We start from the raw sequence: 19072 nt of genomic DNA on the forward strand, positions 1-19072 counted from the left end.
GAATCAGAGTAAAAGTTCTTCTTACAAGGTATCACAGTGAATACTTCTTGTATTCATAGCATCAGGGTAAATACTTGTACTCTACAGTAAAAGTATTTAGTTAGGAGTTAGTGGAGTAAAAGTACTTCCTGTACTTGAGTGACAGGTGAAGCTCATTGTTCCTGTTTGACTCAACACCTTTACCTGTGACTGGATCACTGATGATTGACACATTGAAGCTGCTGCAGCGTTTTCTGAGTCTGTGATGTCATAGATGATGTCATACGTGATGATGTCACATCCTGACAGGTTCACCTGCTGCACTTTACACTTTATTTCACTCCCACAGTCTCATCAGCTGTGGAAACAGCTACAGATCAGTCACACTCCAGAGTCTCCAGTCGAAAGTCTGGACTCTTCACAAGATCATGAAGCTGCTGCCGAGCTGAAGAGCTCAGGTTGTTGAGACTCAGGTCCAGTTCTCTCAGGTGGGAGGGGTTGGACTTCAGAGCTGAGACCAGAGAAGAACAGCTGATGTCTGACAAACTGCAGCTCCTCAATCTGAATAAAGAATAAAAGAAGAAGATGAAATGAAGAACACGCACACGCACACGCACACGCACACACACACACACACACAGCTGCAGTGATCAGATCATTGATTATTGATCAGACTGAGTGAAATGAGCTGAAAGTGAAGAGTCATTGTCAGTGTGAGAGAAGAACAAGTGGAAACATGAGACAACAACTATTTCAAACGTCCTTCATTCATGACATCAAAGTCAATGATTCAAGTTCTGAGTGAAGATCAATCAGGTTCAGTTGTGGATCAAAGATCTAAGATCTACAACAGTAACAGTCAGTGAACTGACCTCAGAGTCTCCAGTCTACAGTCTGGACTCTCCAGAAAACCACTCAGATGCTTCACTCCTGAATCCTGCAGGTCGTTGTAGCTCAGGTCCAGTTCTCTCAGGTGGGAGGGGTTGGACTTCAGAGCTGAGACCAGAGAAGAACAGCTGATCTCTGAGAAACTGCAGTTCCACAATCTGAATAAAGAATAAAAGCAGTGAGTTGAGGACAAAGCTCCTTGTTGACAGCGTTCAGTGTCTCATCATCTGTTCAGAGCTGAAGAAGCTTCAGAAAGAACAAGTTTAGAAAATCAAAGTCCAACAGCTGAAGCAACAGGAAGCAGGTTAAACAGTCACATAGAGAGAAAACAGCTCATTAATATTCATGAGAAGCTGCTGCTGCTTCAACACAGACGCAGTGACTCCGCCTCTTCACCTGTCAGCTCCACCTGTGGCTCCATCCAGACAAACTCATGTTGTGCAGCCACATTGATCAGAGATTTACTGACCATGCTCAAGACAACAAACATGTGAGGCTGAACTCTGTTACCATGACAACTAACGTGTAGAAACACATGTCGAATGAAGCTCAGAGACAGAAAAACCTGAAACCTGCTTATTATGGGATGTTGGCTTTGAATGTTTCACTATAAACATCACAGAGCCTCAGGAAAGAGGAAGAGCCAGCAGCTATTGATTATAGATCAGTTATTTAAGCAATATATCACGACAGGCCGTGATATATGCTCATTATACCACGGCTAAGGGGCGTTGTTCGGCCCGACGCGAACAACGCTTTATAAAACGGTTACGAATAAAGGCAATATAAAAGAGGGATACGCAATCAATTTCATGTAGTTTTATTCAACCAGAAATACATATTATCCAATAAAATAGCCTCACTGTGAAAAAATAGTCCCACCTCTCCAGACGTTAGCTCCAAGTAGCTCTGCATCTCGTCTTTTCCTCCGCATTTTTTCAGGTTAAAGTCACTGCTCAGTCCCCTCTACCATTGTTAACCCTCTGGAGGTGAAAGTTCACCTTAAACATGTCAATTCAACTACTTTAGTCCGTTTTTTAACATCGTAAAAACATCAGCTGTCTTTTGCTACGGACTGCAACAGTCCGTTGTCATGTATCCATGACAACGGACTGCAACAGTCCGTTGTCATGGATACATGACAACAACTTCCATTCATACCAGTCATACGTGCCTGAGGCGGAGTGATAGCCTACGCTGTGATAAGGTTTTAGAATAGTAGCCGTGGTATATGCTCAATATACCACGTTTAACAACCAATCAGATTGCGGGATTTCACCTTTCCGTTTTATAATGTCTGATACATCACATGTGTTTCTGTAGTGGAGGTGAAACATGAAGAGAAACAGAAATTGGGTTTCCATCCACCTTTTCTTATGCGCATTTCGTGAAAATGCGCATAAATACTTGAATGGAAACGCCAGAAATTCGAATAAAGGCAGTAAATGCGCATAAAAGTTTATACGCTTGGAGGGGGTGGATTTGTCAGCGTATCGAATAAAGGAAATGCGAGTTTTTGTGATGGAAACAGATTATGCGAATTGAGGCAGAGTTTGTGGGTGAAGTGCTGCTGGACTTCACCCAGCGACGTTCAAACAACTGGAGAACGACGCCCCGGTGTCCCAGCTCTCGTCTCTGCACCCTGCGACACAAACGCGCTCCGTAACCCATAATCTTTTGTTTATGACGGTTAAGACTACACAAACACACGCCGTAACATCGTTATGTAGCCTAACTTATTGATGTTTCACCGGCTTCGTATGTAGCCTAAACAGATGCACATGGAGGAGAAGAGCGTAACCAAAACAGCGGAAAAGCGAGCAGACTGTCACAGTTCCCTACTGTCTTTCTGTGTAAATATCTCATGTTACAACATGAAAACCTGCAGCTTATATTCAAGTGCGGCCTATATAGGCCTATGTATTTTCTTTTAAAATGTAGCTGGTGCGGATTATACAGGTGCGTCTATAGTCCGGAAAGTACGTAAATTGTCCATGATGTTGAGTGTCAGCTGAGTGTCAACTGTTGGATACATTCACGCTCTCTTATGACGTAATCTCACGGTGCACTCCTCCTAATCGCAAAACACTAATGAATGGAAACGGGCATAAATTCGCTTTGCTTTTTGCGCATTTTCACAAAATCCGCTTTTAAATTCGATACGACTTGGATGGAAACCCAGCTAGAGACTGGACTAAAAACCAGTGAGGTGCAGTCAGGGCTTTGATTTATTCACTTCATCTAAAGTTGGATTCTTTTGGACTTTCAGATAACTTTACTACAAGTTCAATGTGTCAGAATGTGGTGATTTTCATGGTCTAATAAAAGCCAGTAAACAGAGCTAGCTTCTGTCCAGGCAGCAGCTGCACAAACCACTCAGCCATGTGTAGTATTACAGAGCAAAGGCCCAGAGCTGCTCTGCCTCTTCTGTCAGTACGGTGTGTATGTGGCTGTTTGCACATGTGCAGTAAGTTCCCACAGAGAGTTCACATGGAGGTGAAAAGGCCCAACGCTACGCTGCCTCTTAACTTAACTGCACCATGTCTGAGCTGCACTTGTGTTCACGTTGCCTTGGTGAATGGCAAGGTCATAATAGTTTTGGATTTTTAATTATAGTTTAGTTTTATTTAGTTTTGACTTCTTTTTCTCTAATTCAGTTAGTTTTAATTAGTTTTTAGAGCGGGTTTGCTAGTTTTAGTTAGTTTAAATTTTTTTCTAAACGCTTAGTTTTAGTTTAGTTTTTATTAGTTTTAGTTTTTTCTTACTTTGGGTTATTTGTTAGTTGAATGATTCAAAAAGATCAGAGCAAATATTGTGTAATAAAACTCAAAAGATACCATTTAACAAATGTGTTCAGTTACTGCAGTTTTTTTTTACATACCAGTACAGTAAAGTAACAATAGGCTTACAGTAGTCTACCTCACATGTTGTATTGTATTACAGTAACATAAAGTAGCATAAGGTGAACACAGCACCCCTGAACCGGGCTCTACAAACACTGCTGCGCATATCATGCCACGTAGCAACGGGACTCAATAGTATGGAGCTATTATTGTTGCAATATTATTTGCAAATGCGTATCTCAATCTGTGTGTGCGTATTCAGATCTGTGTGTGTGTAATATGATCTGTGTGTGTGTATTCAGATCTGTGTGTGCGTATTCAGATCTGTGTGTGTGTATTCAGACCTGTGTGTGTGTAAAAAAAATCTGTGTCTGTATTCAGATTTGCAAGTGAAGACAAATCTGCAAGTGCATGCAAAGATCTGTGAATGTGAACACAGATCTGTAAGTGTACATAGATCTGTAAATGTGTAAACCGATCTGTAAATGCGTACTTAGATCTGTAAATGTCTGTCATCACTTACAACTCAGGCAGGAGCTCTCAATTGGCTGTGTTTTTACACGTGAATTTTGCAACACTTCTGCCGCGGCAGATCTGTGATCTGAAAATGTGTAGAAATGAGATTTGTCTGTGACCTCAGTGTTCCTTTGCCCTGAGCTCAGGCTCACAGGCTCACGCTGCCTGGCTGCAGTAGCAGTACCGACCCGGTCCGTGTACGAAGTATAATTCAATTACGTTGTTCACTTTGTACCATGAGAAATGTCGTTTTTACCGGTATTTCCTGTTTGATTGACGTGAGACGTACAACGCAATTCAGTGCACCGAAGTGCCCGCTTGTTCCTTTCTCCAACTTGTACAATGAAAATTGAAAAAGGAAGTCGAGAGCCGGAACCAGCCTTCAAAGTAAAAGCTCCGCGTTTTGATGGCTACAGCAACGGACAATTTAAAAGAAAGAAGAAGACAAACTCCGAAACGAATTAAATACTTAATTCACAACAAATCGCCTCCTAAACGATTACCATTTACCCCAGTAAAAACGACATTTCTCATGGTACAAAGTGAACGACGTAATTGAATTATACTTAGTACACGGACCGCGGTACTGCTACTGCAGCCAGGCAGCATGAGCCTGTGAGCCTGAGCTCAGGGCAAAGGAACACTGAGGTCACAGACAAATCTCATTTCTACACATTTTCAGATCACAGATCTGCCGCGGCAGAAGTGTTGCAAAATTCACGTGTAAAAACACAGCCAATGGGCTCTTTGCAGAGCTCCACTACTTCCTGGACTTAATGCTGCTCCTTTGTTTCCTGTCTTACATTATTGGAGAACCTGATTAATCCAGGTGTGTCTGAGTAGTCACAATGGTCAGACACACCTGGATTAATCAGGTTGTCCAATAATGTAAGACAGGAAATGAAGGAGCAGCACTAAGTTCAGGAAGTATCGGAGTTGTGCAAAGAGCCCATTGAGAGCTCCTGCCTGAGTTGTAACCCATACAGCAGACCTATACGTCGCATCTTCTAGCTCCGACTCTTTCACTCGCCATGCTCACAAACGTTTCCACAAGTGACCAGCTGATAGACTGCTCTGCTTCTTCTTCTTGTTTACCCATAGCACCCATGCTACAGGACAGATTAATTCTTAGCACAGGCATGTTTTTATGTCGCACGTGCGACATATATGTCGCACTGTACAGCCAGTTTGTAACTTTGTGCGTACTGTTGTGGAAATGCACAACACATAAGGTTCAAATGTCCTTAAAATATAATGTTGTTAATAAAGCCTGGTTGTTGAAAGCAAAACATTGTGATTGTTTTATTACTCATAGACTTTTTAACCTAGATTTTTAACCTTACAAGAGCTTTTGTTCAAATATGGATCACATCCGCCCTGGATCTGGACCACATCTGTCCCAGATCCGTGCCAGATATGGGCTGTAAACGGTGGCCACTTGCGGATCCGGTCCGGATCTGGTCCGGATCTGTTCCAGATACTGTAAAGTGGATCCGTGCCATATCTGGGCCAGGGTGCAAATATTATCTGGAGCGGATCCGTTTTCAGGATTAGAACCGGATGTTGGACTACATCTGGCGCGGATCCGGCCCAGATCCATTTGCTGTCTGGGAAGTGATGACAGACATTTACAGATCTATGTACGCATTTACAGATCGGTTTACACATTTACAGATCTATGTACACTTACAGATCTGTGTTCACATTCACAGATCTTTGCATGCACTTGCAGATTTGTCTTCACTTGCAAATCTGAATACGGACACAGATTTTTTTTACACACACACAGGTCTGAATACACACACACATATCTGAATACGCACACACAGATCTGAATACACACACACAGATCATATTACACACACACAGATCTGAATACGCACACACAGATCTGAATACGCACACACAGATTGAGATACGCATTTGCAAATAATATTGCAACAATAATAGCTCCATACAATAGCTACTGCACAGCTGTTACAGTAATATTGTAGCGACCCCGCAGTAATGTTCTTGTTATGATGTTTAAGTTGTGTGATTTCTGACTGACTGTCAATGTGTATGGTACGGGCCGGGCAGGTTGGATGAGCAGCTGAGGGGCCGGGGTGAGTGAGGAAGACAGTGTCCTGTGTGTGTGTGTGTGTGTGTGTGTGTGTGTGTGTGTGTGTGTGTGTGTGTGTGTGTGTGTGTGTGTGTGTGTGTGTGTGTGTGTGTGTGTGTGTAGGTGAGTGAGTGAGGAGGAGCAGAGGAAGAAGTGAGAGCTGTCAGATAAGTTTGTGTTATGTTGTTGTAGTTACGTTGGGTCGGACGCTACAATATCAATAACAACGTGTGCCACGGAATCGGAGCTTATGCCTGAATCGATTTCATATCAATCCGAAATTGACTAAGACGAAAACTAAGGGAATTTTATCTATAATTTCAGTACGTTTTAGTTTTTTCATTGGATTATAGTTTTTATTTATTTCAGTTAACGAAAAAAAAATTTCAATTCTAGTTTTCGTCACTTCGTTCGTTTTCGTTAACGATAATAACCGTGGTGAATGGTCAACACACAGACGTGTCCCCTGGCTTTTTAGCCTCCAGCAGTTTAGCAGCTAATTCAACTGCAGTGATGCTCCACTGGAGAGGTGAACACCTTCATGAGCTTCATCTGAAGAACAACAGCAGCTTTTATCTGACGGGAGACCAACGCCTGAGCTACGGTGGTCGTTGGTCGGTACGGTAAACCTTGTAATAACAGCTTGTTGTGTACAGTTAACATCCTTGTTGCTCAGGTCTGAGTGTGGATTGTGTTAAAGGTTTGTTGTGTGATGTGAGCGGTGCTCCAACATGTGATCCTGTTATTGATCTGAGTTGTGTGTTAATAACAGCTGATGTCAGGACGGCATGGATTGTGGGGAAAAGGTGTTGCACATGTTGAAGACTTGGATCTGTGTGAACCATTGTGCATAAATGTGTTTGTTGTGAGGTTGTTGTGTGATGAGCTGTCTGAGGTGCCGACCCCCCACAGCCCTGGTCTTGGTCTGTGAGCGCCTGCCTACCCTGTCCTACAGCCTCAGTGTGGATCAGTAGAATATCAGCCTCATGTCTGCAGCTCAGTATCAACACAACTTTCACATCACATTCATCTGAGCACAGAAATAAAACAGAGTCTGACCTCAGAGTCTCCAGTCTACAGTCTGGACTCTCCAGAAAACCACTCAGATGCTTCACTCCTGAATCCTGCAGGTTGTTGTTACTCAGGTCCAGGTGTCTCAGGTGGGAGGGGTTGGACTTCAGAGCTGAGACCAGAGAAGAACAGCTGATCTCTGACAAACTGCAGCCCCTCAATCTGAATAAAGAATAAAAGCAGTGAGTTGAGGACAAAGCTCCTTGTTGACAGCGTGCAGTGTCTCATCATCTGTTCAGAGCTGAAGAAGCTTCAGAAAGAACAAGTCTAGAAAATCAAAGTCCAACAGCTGAAGCAACAGGAAGCAGGTTAAACAGTCACATAGAGAGAAAACAGCTCATTAATATTCATGAGAAGCTGCTGCTGCTTCAACACAGACGCAGTGACTCCGCCTCTTCACCTGTCAGCTCCACCTGTGGCTCCATCCAGACAAACTCATGTTGTGCAGCCACATTGATCAGAGATTTACTGACCATGCTCAAGACAACACACATGTGAGGCTGAACTCTGTTACCATGACAACTAACGTGTAGAAACACATGTTGAATGAAGCTCAGAGACAGAAAAACCTGAAACCTGCTTATTATGGGATGTTGTCTTTGAATGTTTCACTATAAACATCCCAGAGCCTCAGGAAAGAGGTGGAGCCAGCAGCTATTGATTATAGATCAGTTATTGTCTGATACATCACATGTGTTTCTGTAGTGGAGGTGAAACATGAAGAGAAACAGAGACTGGACTAAAAACCAGTGAGGTGCAGTCAGGGCTTTGATTTATTCACTTCATCTAAAGTTGGATTCTTTTGGACTTTCAGATAACTTTACTACAAGTTCAATGTGTCAGAATGTGGTGATTTTCATGGTCTAATAAAAGCCAGTAAACAGAGCTAGCTTCTGTCCAGGCAGCAGCTGCACAAACCACTCAGCCATGTGTAGTATTACAGAGCAAAGGCCCAGAGCTGCTCTGCCTCTTCTGTCAGTACGGTGTGTATGTGGCTGTTTGCACATGTGCAGTAAGTTCCCACAGAGAGTTCACATGGAGGTGAAGAGGCACAACGCTACGCTGCCTCTTCACTTAGGCCCCGTCCAGACGATGCCGTTTTTTTCGAATCCGGATAAATACTTTATCGGATTGGCCTCGCGTCCACACGGATCCGGCGTTTTCAGGGGGTGAAAACGGTATTTTTTGAAAACGGGTCCCAGAGTGGGAAAATTTGAAAACGCCGCCCCAGCGCATCCGTCTGTACGGCCAATACGGACTTTTTCAGAAACGATGATGTCATGCCCCCCGCCGCTCTACCTGTAACCTGAGACACACACACACCGCTGCAGCAGCTGCACACTGACAGTCTATGGATGTAACAACAACAACGGCCGACTAACGTCGCGTCGCTCAGACGCTGCGGCTGAATCACGGCTGTTTAATCATCACTGATCGTCATATTTACTCTGACACGGCTCCCTGTCAACATTTAATCCATGTTTGAGTTTGAATACAGCGGGGGACTTCTTCTTCTATTGAATTACAGCGGGGACTTCCCGTCTTCTTCAGCTGTCTTAAGTGTTTATGTGTGGCAGGCAGCGCTTACAGCGACACACACACTCCACACACACGCCTGCAGTATGTAGGTACTACAGCGTTTTGGGTCGTTTTCACTGGATCAGTGTGGACGCAGATATTTCTGAAAACGATGCCGTGTTTACGGAGATTTTTTTCAAAACGATTAAGAAAAAGATCGGATTCAGTGAAGCCGCGTTTTCGTGTGGATGGGGCCTTAACTGCACCATGTCTGAGCTGCACTTCTGTTCACGTTGCCTTGGTGAATGGCAAGGTCATAATAGTTTTGGATTTTTAATTATAGTTTAGTTTTATTTAGTTTTGACTTCTTTTCAGTTAGTTTTAATTAGTTTTTAGAGCGGGTTTGCTAGTTTTAGTTAGTTTAAATTTTTTTCTAAACGCTTAGTTTTAGTTTAGTTTTTATTAGTTTTAGTTTTTTCTTACTTTGGGTTATTTGTTAGTTGAATGATTCATAAAGTAGCATAAGGTGAACACAGCACCCCTGAACCGTGCTCTACAAACACTGCTGCACATATCATGCCACGTAGCAACGGGACTCAATAGCTACTGCACAGCTGTTACAGTAATATTGTAGCGACCCCGCAGTAATGTTCTTGTTATGATGTTTAAGTTGTGTGATTTCTGACTGACTGTCAATGTGTATGGTACGGGCCGGGCAGGTTGGATGAGAAGCTGAGGGGCCGGGGTGAGTGAGGAAGACAGTCCTGTGTGTGTGTGTGTGTGTGTGTGTGTGTGTGTGTGTGTGTGTGTGTGTGTGTGTGTGTGTGTGTGTGTGTGTGTGTAGGTGAGTGAGTGAGGAGGAGCATAGGAAGAAGTGAGAGCTGTCAGATAAGTTTGTGTTATGTTGTTGTAGTTACGTTGGGTTGGACGCTACAATATCAATAACAACGTGTGCCACGGAATCGGAGCCTATGCCTGAATCGATTTCATATCAATCCAAAATTGATGAAGACGAAAACTAAGGGAATTTTATCTATAATTTCAGTACGTTTTAGTTTTTTCATTTGATTATAGTTTTTATTTATTTCAGTTAACGAAAAAAAAATTTCAATTCTAGTTTTCGTCACTTCGTTCGTTTTCGTTAACGATAATAACCATGGTGAATGGTCAACACACAGACGTGTCCTCTGGCTTTTTAGCCTCCAGCAGTTTAGCAGCTAATTCAACTGCAGTGATGCTCCACTGGAGAGGTGAACACCTTAATGAGCTTTCATCTGAAGAACAACAGCAGGTTTTATCTGACGGGAGACCAACGCCTGAGCTACGGTGGCTAACAGTTAGCAAGTTTTAACTTACTCTCTCTCTGACACTTAGACACACACACACACACACACACACACACACACACACACACACACACACACACACACACACACACACACACACACACACACACACACACACACACACACACACACACACACACACACACACACACACACAGTCCAGGTTGTGTGTCCTATCTGTTGTAAACCTTGTAATAACAGCTTGTTGTGTACAGTTAACATCCTTGTTGCTCAGGTTTGAGTGTGGATTGTGTTAAAGGTTTGTTGTGTGATGTGAGCGGTGCTCCAACATGTGATCCTGTTATTGATCTGAGTTGTGTGTTAATAACAGCTGATGTCAGGACGGCATGGATTGTGGGGAAAAGGTGTTGCACATGTTTAAGACTTGGATCTGTGTGAACCATTGTGCATGAATGTGTTTGTTGTGAGGTTGTTGTGTGATGAGCTGTCTGAGGTGCCGACCCCCCACAGCCCTGGTCTTGGTCTGTGAGCGCCTGCCTACCCTGTCCTACAGCCTCAGTGTGGATCAGTAGAATATCAGCCTCATGTCTGCAGCTCAGTATCAACACAACTTTCACATCACATTCATCTGAGCACAGAAATAAAACAGAGTCTGACCTCAGAGTCTCCAGTCTACAGTCTGGACTCTCCAGAAAACCACTCAGATGCTTCACTCCTGAATCCTGCAGCTTGTTGTTTCCACTCAGCTCCAGGTGTCTCAGGTGGGAGGGGTTGGACTTCAGAGCTGAGACCAGAGAAGAACAGCTGATCTCTGACAACCTGCAGCTCTCCAATCTGAATAAAGAATAAAAGAAGAAGATGAAATGATTGATGATTGATCAGATGTGTCCTGATCAATGATCAGTGTGTAAATGAGTAGAGGGACTTTGTCCTTGTGTTGTTGTGGATCATCATCATGTGGCCTTCTACACACATCATCCACATGTCAGCACAGATTCATCAGCTGCTGCTGACCTCAGATCAGTCTGTCAATATACAATCAATATCTGATCAATACCTGTTGGACTAAACACTGACTACAACTCTCTGATTCAGGACTGAACTGGATCACAGACACACACACACACACACACACACACACACACACACACACACACACACACACACACACACACACACACACACACACACACACACACACACACAGCTGCAGTGATCAGATCATTGATTATTGATCAGACTGAGTGAAATGAGCTGAAAGTGAAGAGTCATTGTCAGTGTGAGAGAAGAACAAGTGGAAACATGAGACAACAACTATTTCAAACGTCCTTCATTCATGACATCACAGTCAATGATTCAAGTTCTGAGTGAAGATCAATCAGGTTCAGTTGTGGATCAAAGATCTCAGATCTACAACAGTAACAGTCAGTGAACTGACCTCAGAGTCTCCAGTCTACAGTCTGGACTCTCCAGAAAACCACTCAGATGCTTCACTCCTGAATCATGAAGGTTGTTGTTTCCCAGGTCCAGTTCTCTCAGGTGGGAGGGGTTGGACTTCAGAGCTGAGCCCAGAGAAGAACAGCTGATCTCTGACATCCAGCAGCTCTCCAATCTGAATGAAGAATAAAAGCAGTGAGTTGAGGACAAAGCTCCTTGTTGACAGCGTTCAGTGTCTCATCATCTGTTCAGAGCTGAAGAAGCTTCAGGTCCAGAGGCTGTGGACACAGTCACAGTGGCTCAGGAGAAACTGTCCACTGTGTGAAGCTGACCTCTGACCCCTCACTGACAGTGGAGTCATGTGACCAGAGGCTGCTTCACAGACACTGTGGACAGGAAGTAAACTCCTTTAATGTCATGTGACCATGAGCTGAAGCTTCCTTCCTGTGGAGCCCAGTGTTGATGTTCATGAGCCTCAGTGTCTCCACAGTGGGATCATCAAACCAACACTGTTCTCTGAGCTACAGGACTTTAACCTGACCTCTCACACTGGGAAGCTGCTTTGACCTTTGACCCTGAACCAAGCAAAGAGGGAAAACTCACATCTACATCACATCTGCTGCTTCAGCTACAGTGGTGATCCAGCTGTTCTGTTAGCAGCTTCATCATCATCATCATCATCATCATCATCATCATCATCATCATCATCATCATCATCATCATCATCACCACCACACTGACCTCTGAGTGACCTCTGACCCTTCACCTTCTACCAGCTGCAGTAACATGGAGTCACAATCAGTCGCTGCTTCAAACTGAACTTCACACATTTGAACTGAACACAGACAAAAGTCCAACAGGTCCAGTCAGTGAACTCACCTCAGAGTCTCCAGTCGACAGTTTGGACTCTCCAGTCCAGCACACACAACCTTCACTGATGAATCACTCAGGTCGGTGGTTTTACTCAGGTCCAGTTGTGTCAGGTGGGAGGAGTTGGACTTCAGAGCTGAGGCCACGACTTCACAGTGACTCTCTGAGAGTTTACAATCAACAAGTCTGTGAAGAGAGAAAATATCAAATGTGTCAGAATCAAATCAGATGAAAGCTGCAGTAAAAACACAGTTGATGCATCTGATGATGTGATGAACATCTGAGCTTCAGCTCATCTTCTCTGACTGAGTTTGACAGGAAACAATGATCCTCATCACTGTGTGTGTGTGTGTGTGTGTGTGTGTGTATATCAGAGTAAAATAAGTATTAGTACCCTAATAAAAGACAACAACAACATCAGCACCAACCAGTGACCCACAGTAAAGAAGTGAGATGCCAGAACAAGATCAGTGGATTATGCTTGCTATACATTTTGTGCATTTAAGGGGATAGTACAGCTTTTTTGAAGAGGGGTTGTCTGAGCTACAAATGCCCATTAAAGCAGAAGTAAGCGATATTTTTGTGTTAATATTAAGGCCCTTTCACACCGGAGACGTATTTTTCGTGCGAATAATTCGCGCGTCAATATTTTTGATCGAATCCCGGTTTTCATCACGGGTCCTTTCACACCGACCACGAATGTGTCGCGGCGAAAATGCGACATAATTTTTTTTCGGAGCGAGGTCGATTTTTCTGAGCTTTCGCCCAGCGAAAAAACGCATCAACCAATCATGTGGCATGAAAAGGAGGTAGGCTACGTCACACCCCCCATGTCAGAACACCATGACAGCTGTTTCCCATAACAGACGGTGGCCGCACAGTCTCTCACAGGAAAAAAAGTTTTTTTTTTTTTTTTTTAGCGTTTCACCGTCTTTGCTCTCATCTCTGCCAGCCAGCCCCTCCACCTGCCGTCTCTCTGGCGTACGGTCGCACCGCAAGTACACACACGGACACACACACACACACACACACACACACACACGGGCGCATGGACACGTGCTTGGCCGCTAATGTAAACAATGTAAATAACCTGTGTCTCGGAGGAGAGGAGAGGAGAGGAGAGGAGAGGAGGAGGAGGAGGAGGAGGAGGAGGAGGAGGAGGAGGAGGGGGGGTAAGTGGAAAGAGGAGAGGGGGAGGAGAAATAGCAATAGAGTGTGTTCATACTGTCAGGACAGTGATCATCAGATATTGATCAGTGATCAGACAGTGAGCTGCTGTGTTGAGTAAAGTTGGTAACAAGACGACAGTGGCATAGTGAATACGTGAGGGATAATTAACAGATTAAAGACATGACGTGGAGGCGAGGAACCAGCCGTCGCAAAGCGAAACTTTGGAATCTAATCGTCACATCTGTCGCATTTTCGCGTCGCCGCCGGTGTGAATGGTTTTGATGCGAAATATTTGGCCGCGAATATTTCGCAATTTCGTGTTGTTTATTCGTTACGTCCGCGGTGTGAAAGGGCCTTAAGTCTTAAATAGTTCTATCTTCCGACAGCAATCACTTACATAGAGTGTTTGGTCTGAATCACGGGTCTCTCAGTCCCTCTGCTCTGCTCTGAGCCGAGGAGAAAACATTTATCGTATCCTACAAGTTTTATCCAATGAGGAGAGAGAACGGCATGCAGGGCTGTGTGTGCAGCCAAGGAACGCCGTGAATGTGGTGACGTAGGGACGAGGGCCAATAGATCCATGACGAGGGCGGGGGCTGCTAACTCCATCGGCTGACAAGACGTTATGGTGCGTTCAGGGCAGCCCGTAACTCGTGTTTTTCCGACCTGTGAAGTCGTACCAGTTCGATCTGGTACGAGTTCACGGGTCAGAAGTTACGAGTGGCCGTTATAGTGACTTTCACAGGTAAAACAGGTCGGAAAAACACGAGTGGGTTGCCTGGAACGCTACAAAGTCGTAAGACGTGACGTGAAGCTGTAATTTACGGTTTCAAAAGCCTGCCTGGAACACAGCATTAGCCGAAACGACCGGATCGCTTACTTCTGCTTTAAGTATAATATCCAGGGCTCCAGACTGTGACTAAGTTGTCGCATTTTGCGACAAAAATTTGATACATGCGAGTAATTTTTTCATCTACTCGCGCATGTGCGACCAGTAAATTTGCCGATTTTTTTTTTAATGACCACTGTGATTGGCTAACGTGTGAAAAGAAATGTGTTTCTCTTCTCCACATCTCGGAGGAGACATCTTTCCACAGCAGAGCTCCGTGTGAAACAGCAGGAGACACACAGACCGGTGACCTGCGTGTGTGTGTGTGCTGTACGTCACCCACAATATTATTTTTTTTGACGGCTCGCTACAAACCTTAAACATCCCATAATATGCTTGCGCTCTCAGCAGCGGTACTCAAATCGTCACAAGGCAACGAAGCAGGTTGACTCGCGTTGGAGAACAACGCTGCACAGAGGCGGAAATGATTATTGATTGATTGTTGATCGATAGATTTTTTTTTGTTTTTTGGGGCCGTGCGGGGGGGCGGGGGTCTCGACGAGTCTGATGTCAAGGAGTCTGTGCACATGTGGCTCAGTCAGGGTCAACAGACAAGGAGGCCTACAAGGGCTGGCCTACACAGGCACCTTATCCCCCAAGGAGGGGGGCTAGAATATAGTCTGGCTTGTCAGGCTAGTATTTATCAGTAATACAGTGAAAAGTAGAGGAAATGTGAAAATTTACTTTGCAAGTCGATTTCGGTGTGTGCCCCTAAATTTTCTGCTTGCGCTCCTATAATTTTAACTTAGGGGCCACTGTGCTCCTAGTCAAAAAAGTTAGTCTGGAGCCCTGATATCTGCAGTAGAAAGTCTCTGCTCTCCCCCACTGAGAAACACCGAAGCCCCGCCTATCAGCTGTTGTGATCAGCGGTGTGTGGAAGAGGCGGAGTGATACAGCACGTTTTGGAGCCTGCCCGTGTGGAAGAATACTGGGTGAGTTGGTTAGTTCCAGATAAACTAACTTTGTTCCGACCAACTGATGCATTGTAAATGTTTTCTTTCTATCGTACCATTGAACTGGTGTATTATTTTGAGACGGGACTTCTCGTAGGCAGCGAAAATACACTGATTAATTGTTCCTCATTCACAGCCGTTTACTGCCTGTGTCTCGGTGCAGCATGATGCGCCGGTGTTTCTCAGTGGGGGAGGCAGAGACCTTTCTACTGCAGAGAGTAAACTTAGTGGCCATTTGCACCTCGTACAGCCCCACATAAAAAAATGCTGGACTATCCCTTTAATATTCTTCTCCTCTCGATCCAGACGCCCAAAGGCAGACCTCTGACCCTTCACCTTCTACCAGCTGCAGTAACATGGAGTCACAATCAGTCGCTGCTTCAAACTGAACTTCACACATTTGAACTGAACACAGACAAAAGTCCAACAGGTCCAGTCAGTGAACTCACCTCAGAGTCTCCAGTCGACAGTTTGGACTCTCCAGTCCAGCACACACAACCTTCACTGATGAATCACTCAGGTCGGTGGTTTTACTCAGGTCCAGTTGTGTCAGGTGGGAGGAGTTGGACTTCAGAGCTGAGGCCACGACTTCACAGTGACTCTCTGAGAGTTTACAATCAACAAGTCTGTGAAGAGAGAAAATATCAAATGTGTCAGAATCAAATCAGATGAAAGCTGCAGTAAAAACACAGTTGATGCATCTGATGATGTGATGAACATCTGAGCTTCAGCTCATCTTCTCTGACTGAGTTTGACAGGAAACAATGATCCTCATCACTGTGTGTGTGTGTGTGTGTGTGTGTGTGTGTGTGTATATCAGAGTAAAATAAGTATTAGTACCCTAATAAAAGACAACAACAACATCAGCACCAACCAGTGACCCACAGTAAAGAAGTGAGATGCCAGAACAAGATCAGTGGATTATGCTTGCTATACATTTTGTGCATTTAAGGGGATAGTACAGCTTTTTTGAAGAGGGGTTGTCTGAGCTACAAATGCCCATTAAAGCAGAAGTAAGCGATATTTTTGTGTTAATATTAAGGCCCTTTCACACCGGAGACGTATTTTTCGTGCGAATAATTCGCGCGTCAATATTTTTGATCGAATCCCGGTTTTCATCACGGGTCCTTTCACACCGACCACGAATGTGTCGCGGCGAAAATGCGACATAATTTTTTTTCGGAGCGAGGTCGATTTTTCTGAGCTTTCGCCCAGCGAAAAAACGCATCAACCAATCATGTGGCATGAAAAGGAGGTAGGCTACGTCACACCCCCCATGTCAGAACACCATGACAGCTGTTTCCCATAACAGACGGTGGCCGCACAGTCTCTCACAGGAAAAAAAGTTTTTTTTTTTTTTTTTTTAGCGTTTCACCGTCTTTGCTCTCATCTCTGCCAGCCAGCCCCTCCACCTGCCGTCTCTCTGGCGTACGGTCGCACCGCAAGTACACACACGGACACACACACACACACACACACACACACACGGGCGCATGGACACGTGCTTGGCCGCTAATGTAAACAATGTAAATAACCTGTGTCTCGGAGGAGAGGAGAGGAGAGGAGAGGAGAGGAGGAGGAGGAGGAGGAGGAGGAGGAGGAGGAGGAGGAGGGGGGGTAAGTGGAAAGAGGAGAGGGGGAGGAGAAATAGCAATAGAGTGTGTTCATACTGTCAGGACAGTGATCATCAGATATTGATCAGTGATCAGACAGTGAGCTGCTGTGTTGAGTAAAGTTGGTAACAAGACGACAGTGGCATAGTGAATACGTGAGGGATAATTAACAGATTAAAGACATGACGTGGAGGCGAGGAACCAGCCGTCGCAAAGCGAAACTTTGGAATCTAATCGTCACATCTGTCGCATTTTCGCGTCGCCGCCGGTGTGAATGGTTTTGATGCGAAATATTTGGCCGCGAATATTTCGCAATTTCGTGTTGTTTATTCGTTACGTCCGCGGTGTGAAAGGGCCTTAAGTCTTAAATAGTTCTATCTTCCGACAGCAATCACTTACATAGAGTGTTTGGTCTGAATCACGGGTCTCTCAGTCCCTCTGCTCTGCTCTGAGCCGAGGAGAAAACATTTATCGTATCCTACAAGTTTTATCCAATGAGGAGAGAGAACGGCATGCAGGGCTGTGTGTGCAGCCAAGGAACGCCGTGAATGTGGTGACGTAGGGACGAGGGCCAATAGATCCATGACGAGGGCGGGGGCTGCTAACTCCATCGGCTGACAAGACGTTATGGTGCATTCAGGGCAGCCCGTAACTCGTGTTTTTCCGACCTGTGAAGTCGTACCAGTTCGATCTGGTACGAGTTCACGGGTCAGAAGTTACGAGTGGCCGTTATAGTGACTTTCACAGGTAAAACAGGTCGGAAAAACACGAGTGGGTTGCCTGGAACGCTACAAAGTCGTAAGACGTGACGTGAAGCTGTAATTTACGGTTTCAAAAGCCTGCCTGGAACACAGCATTAGCCGAAACGACCGGATCGCTTACTTCTGCTTTAAGTATAATATCCAGGGCTCCAGACTGTGACTAAGTTGTCGCATTTTGCGACAAAAATTTGATACATGCGAGTAATTTTTTCATCTACTCGCGCATGTGCGACCAGTAAATTTGCCGATTTTTTTTTTAATGACCACTGTGATTGGCTAATGTGTGAAAAGAAATGTGTTTCTCTTCTCCACATCTCGGAGGAGACATCTTTCCACAGCAGAGCTCCGTGTGAAACAGCAGGAGACACACAGACCGGTGACCTGCGTGTGTGTGTGTGCTGTACGTCACCCACAATATTATTTTTTTTGACGGCTCGCTACAAACCTTAAACATCCCATAATATGCTTGCGCTCTCAGCAGCGGTACTCAAATCGTCACAAGGCAACGAAGCAGGTTGACTCGCGTTGGAGAACAACGCTGCACAGAGGCGGAAATGATTATTGATTGATTGTTGATCGATAGATTTTTTTTTGTTTTTTGGGGCCGTGCGGGGGGGCGGGGGTCTCGACGAGTCTGATGTCAAGGAGTCTGTGCACATGTGGCTCAGTCAGGGTCAACAGACAAGGAGGCCTACAAGGGCTGGCCTACACAGGCACCTTATCCCCCAAGGAGGGGGGCTAGAATATAGTCTGGCTTGTCAGGCTAGTATTTATCAGTAATACAGTGAAAAGTAGAGGAAATGTGAAAATTTACTTTGCAAGTCGATTTCGGTGTGTGCCCCTAAATTTTCTGCTTGCGCTCCTATAATTTTAACTTAGGGGCCACTGTGCTCCTAGTCAAAAAAGTTAGTCTGGAGCCCTGATATCTGCAGTAGAAAGTCTCTGCTCTCCCCCACTGAGAAACACCGAAGCCCCGCCTATCAGCTGTTGTGATCAGCGGTGTGTGGAAGAGGCGGAGTGATACAGCACGTTTTGGAGCCTGCCCGTGTGGAAGAATACTGGGTGAGTTGGTTAGTTCCAGATAAACTAACTTTGTTCCGACCAACTGATGCATTGTAAATGTTTTCTTTCTATCATACCATTGAACTGGTGTATT

The 19072-nt window shown here is 44.8% G+C and overlaps 1 protein-coding gene across 1 annotated transcript in view; it reads right to left on the reverse strand.

Annotated features, from left to right (window-relative positions):
• LOC310987539 (NACHT, LRR and PYD domains-containing protein 12-like) overlaps window positions 1-19072 on the reverse strand; it is a 79798-nt gene continuing 60726 nt past the window's right edge. Inside the window, exons 12-18 of the mRNA XM_083973847.1 lie at window positions 15992-16168; window positions 12540-12716; window positions 11662-11835; window positions 10881-11057; window positions 7387-7560; window positions 852-1025; window positions 1-540 (exon numbers count right to left, since the gene is read on the reverse strand). Coding sequence (XP_083829973.1) covers window positions 357-540; window positions 852-1025; window positions 7387-7560; window positions 10881-11057; window positions 11662-11835; window positions 12540-12716; window positions 15992-16168 — 1237 coding nt within the window. The 3' untranslated portion in view covers window positions 1-356. The remainder of the gene's footprint in view (window positions 541-851; window positions 1026-7386; window positions 7561-10880; window positions 11058-11661; window positions 11836-12539; window positions 12717-15991; window positions 16169-19072) is intronic.

The sequence above is a fragment of the Trachurus trachurus genome, assembly GCF_905171665.1.
Source record: "Trachurus trachurus genome assembly, chromosome: 6".
Taxonomy (NCBI): Eukaryota; Metazoa; Chordata; class Actinopteri; order Carangiformes; family Carangidae; genus Trachurus; species Trachurus trachurus.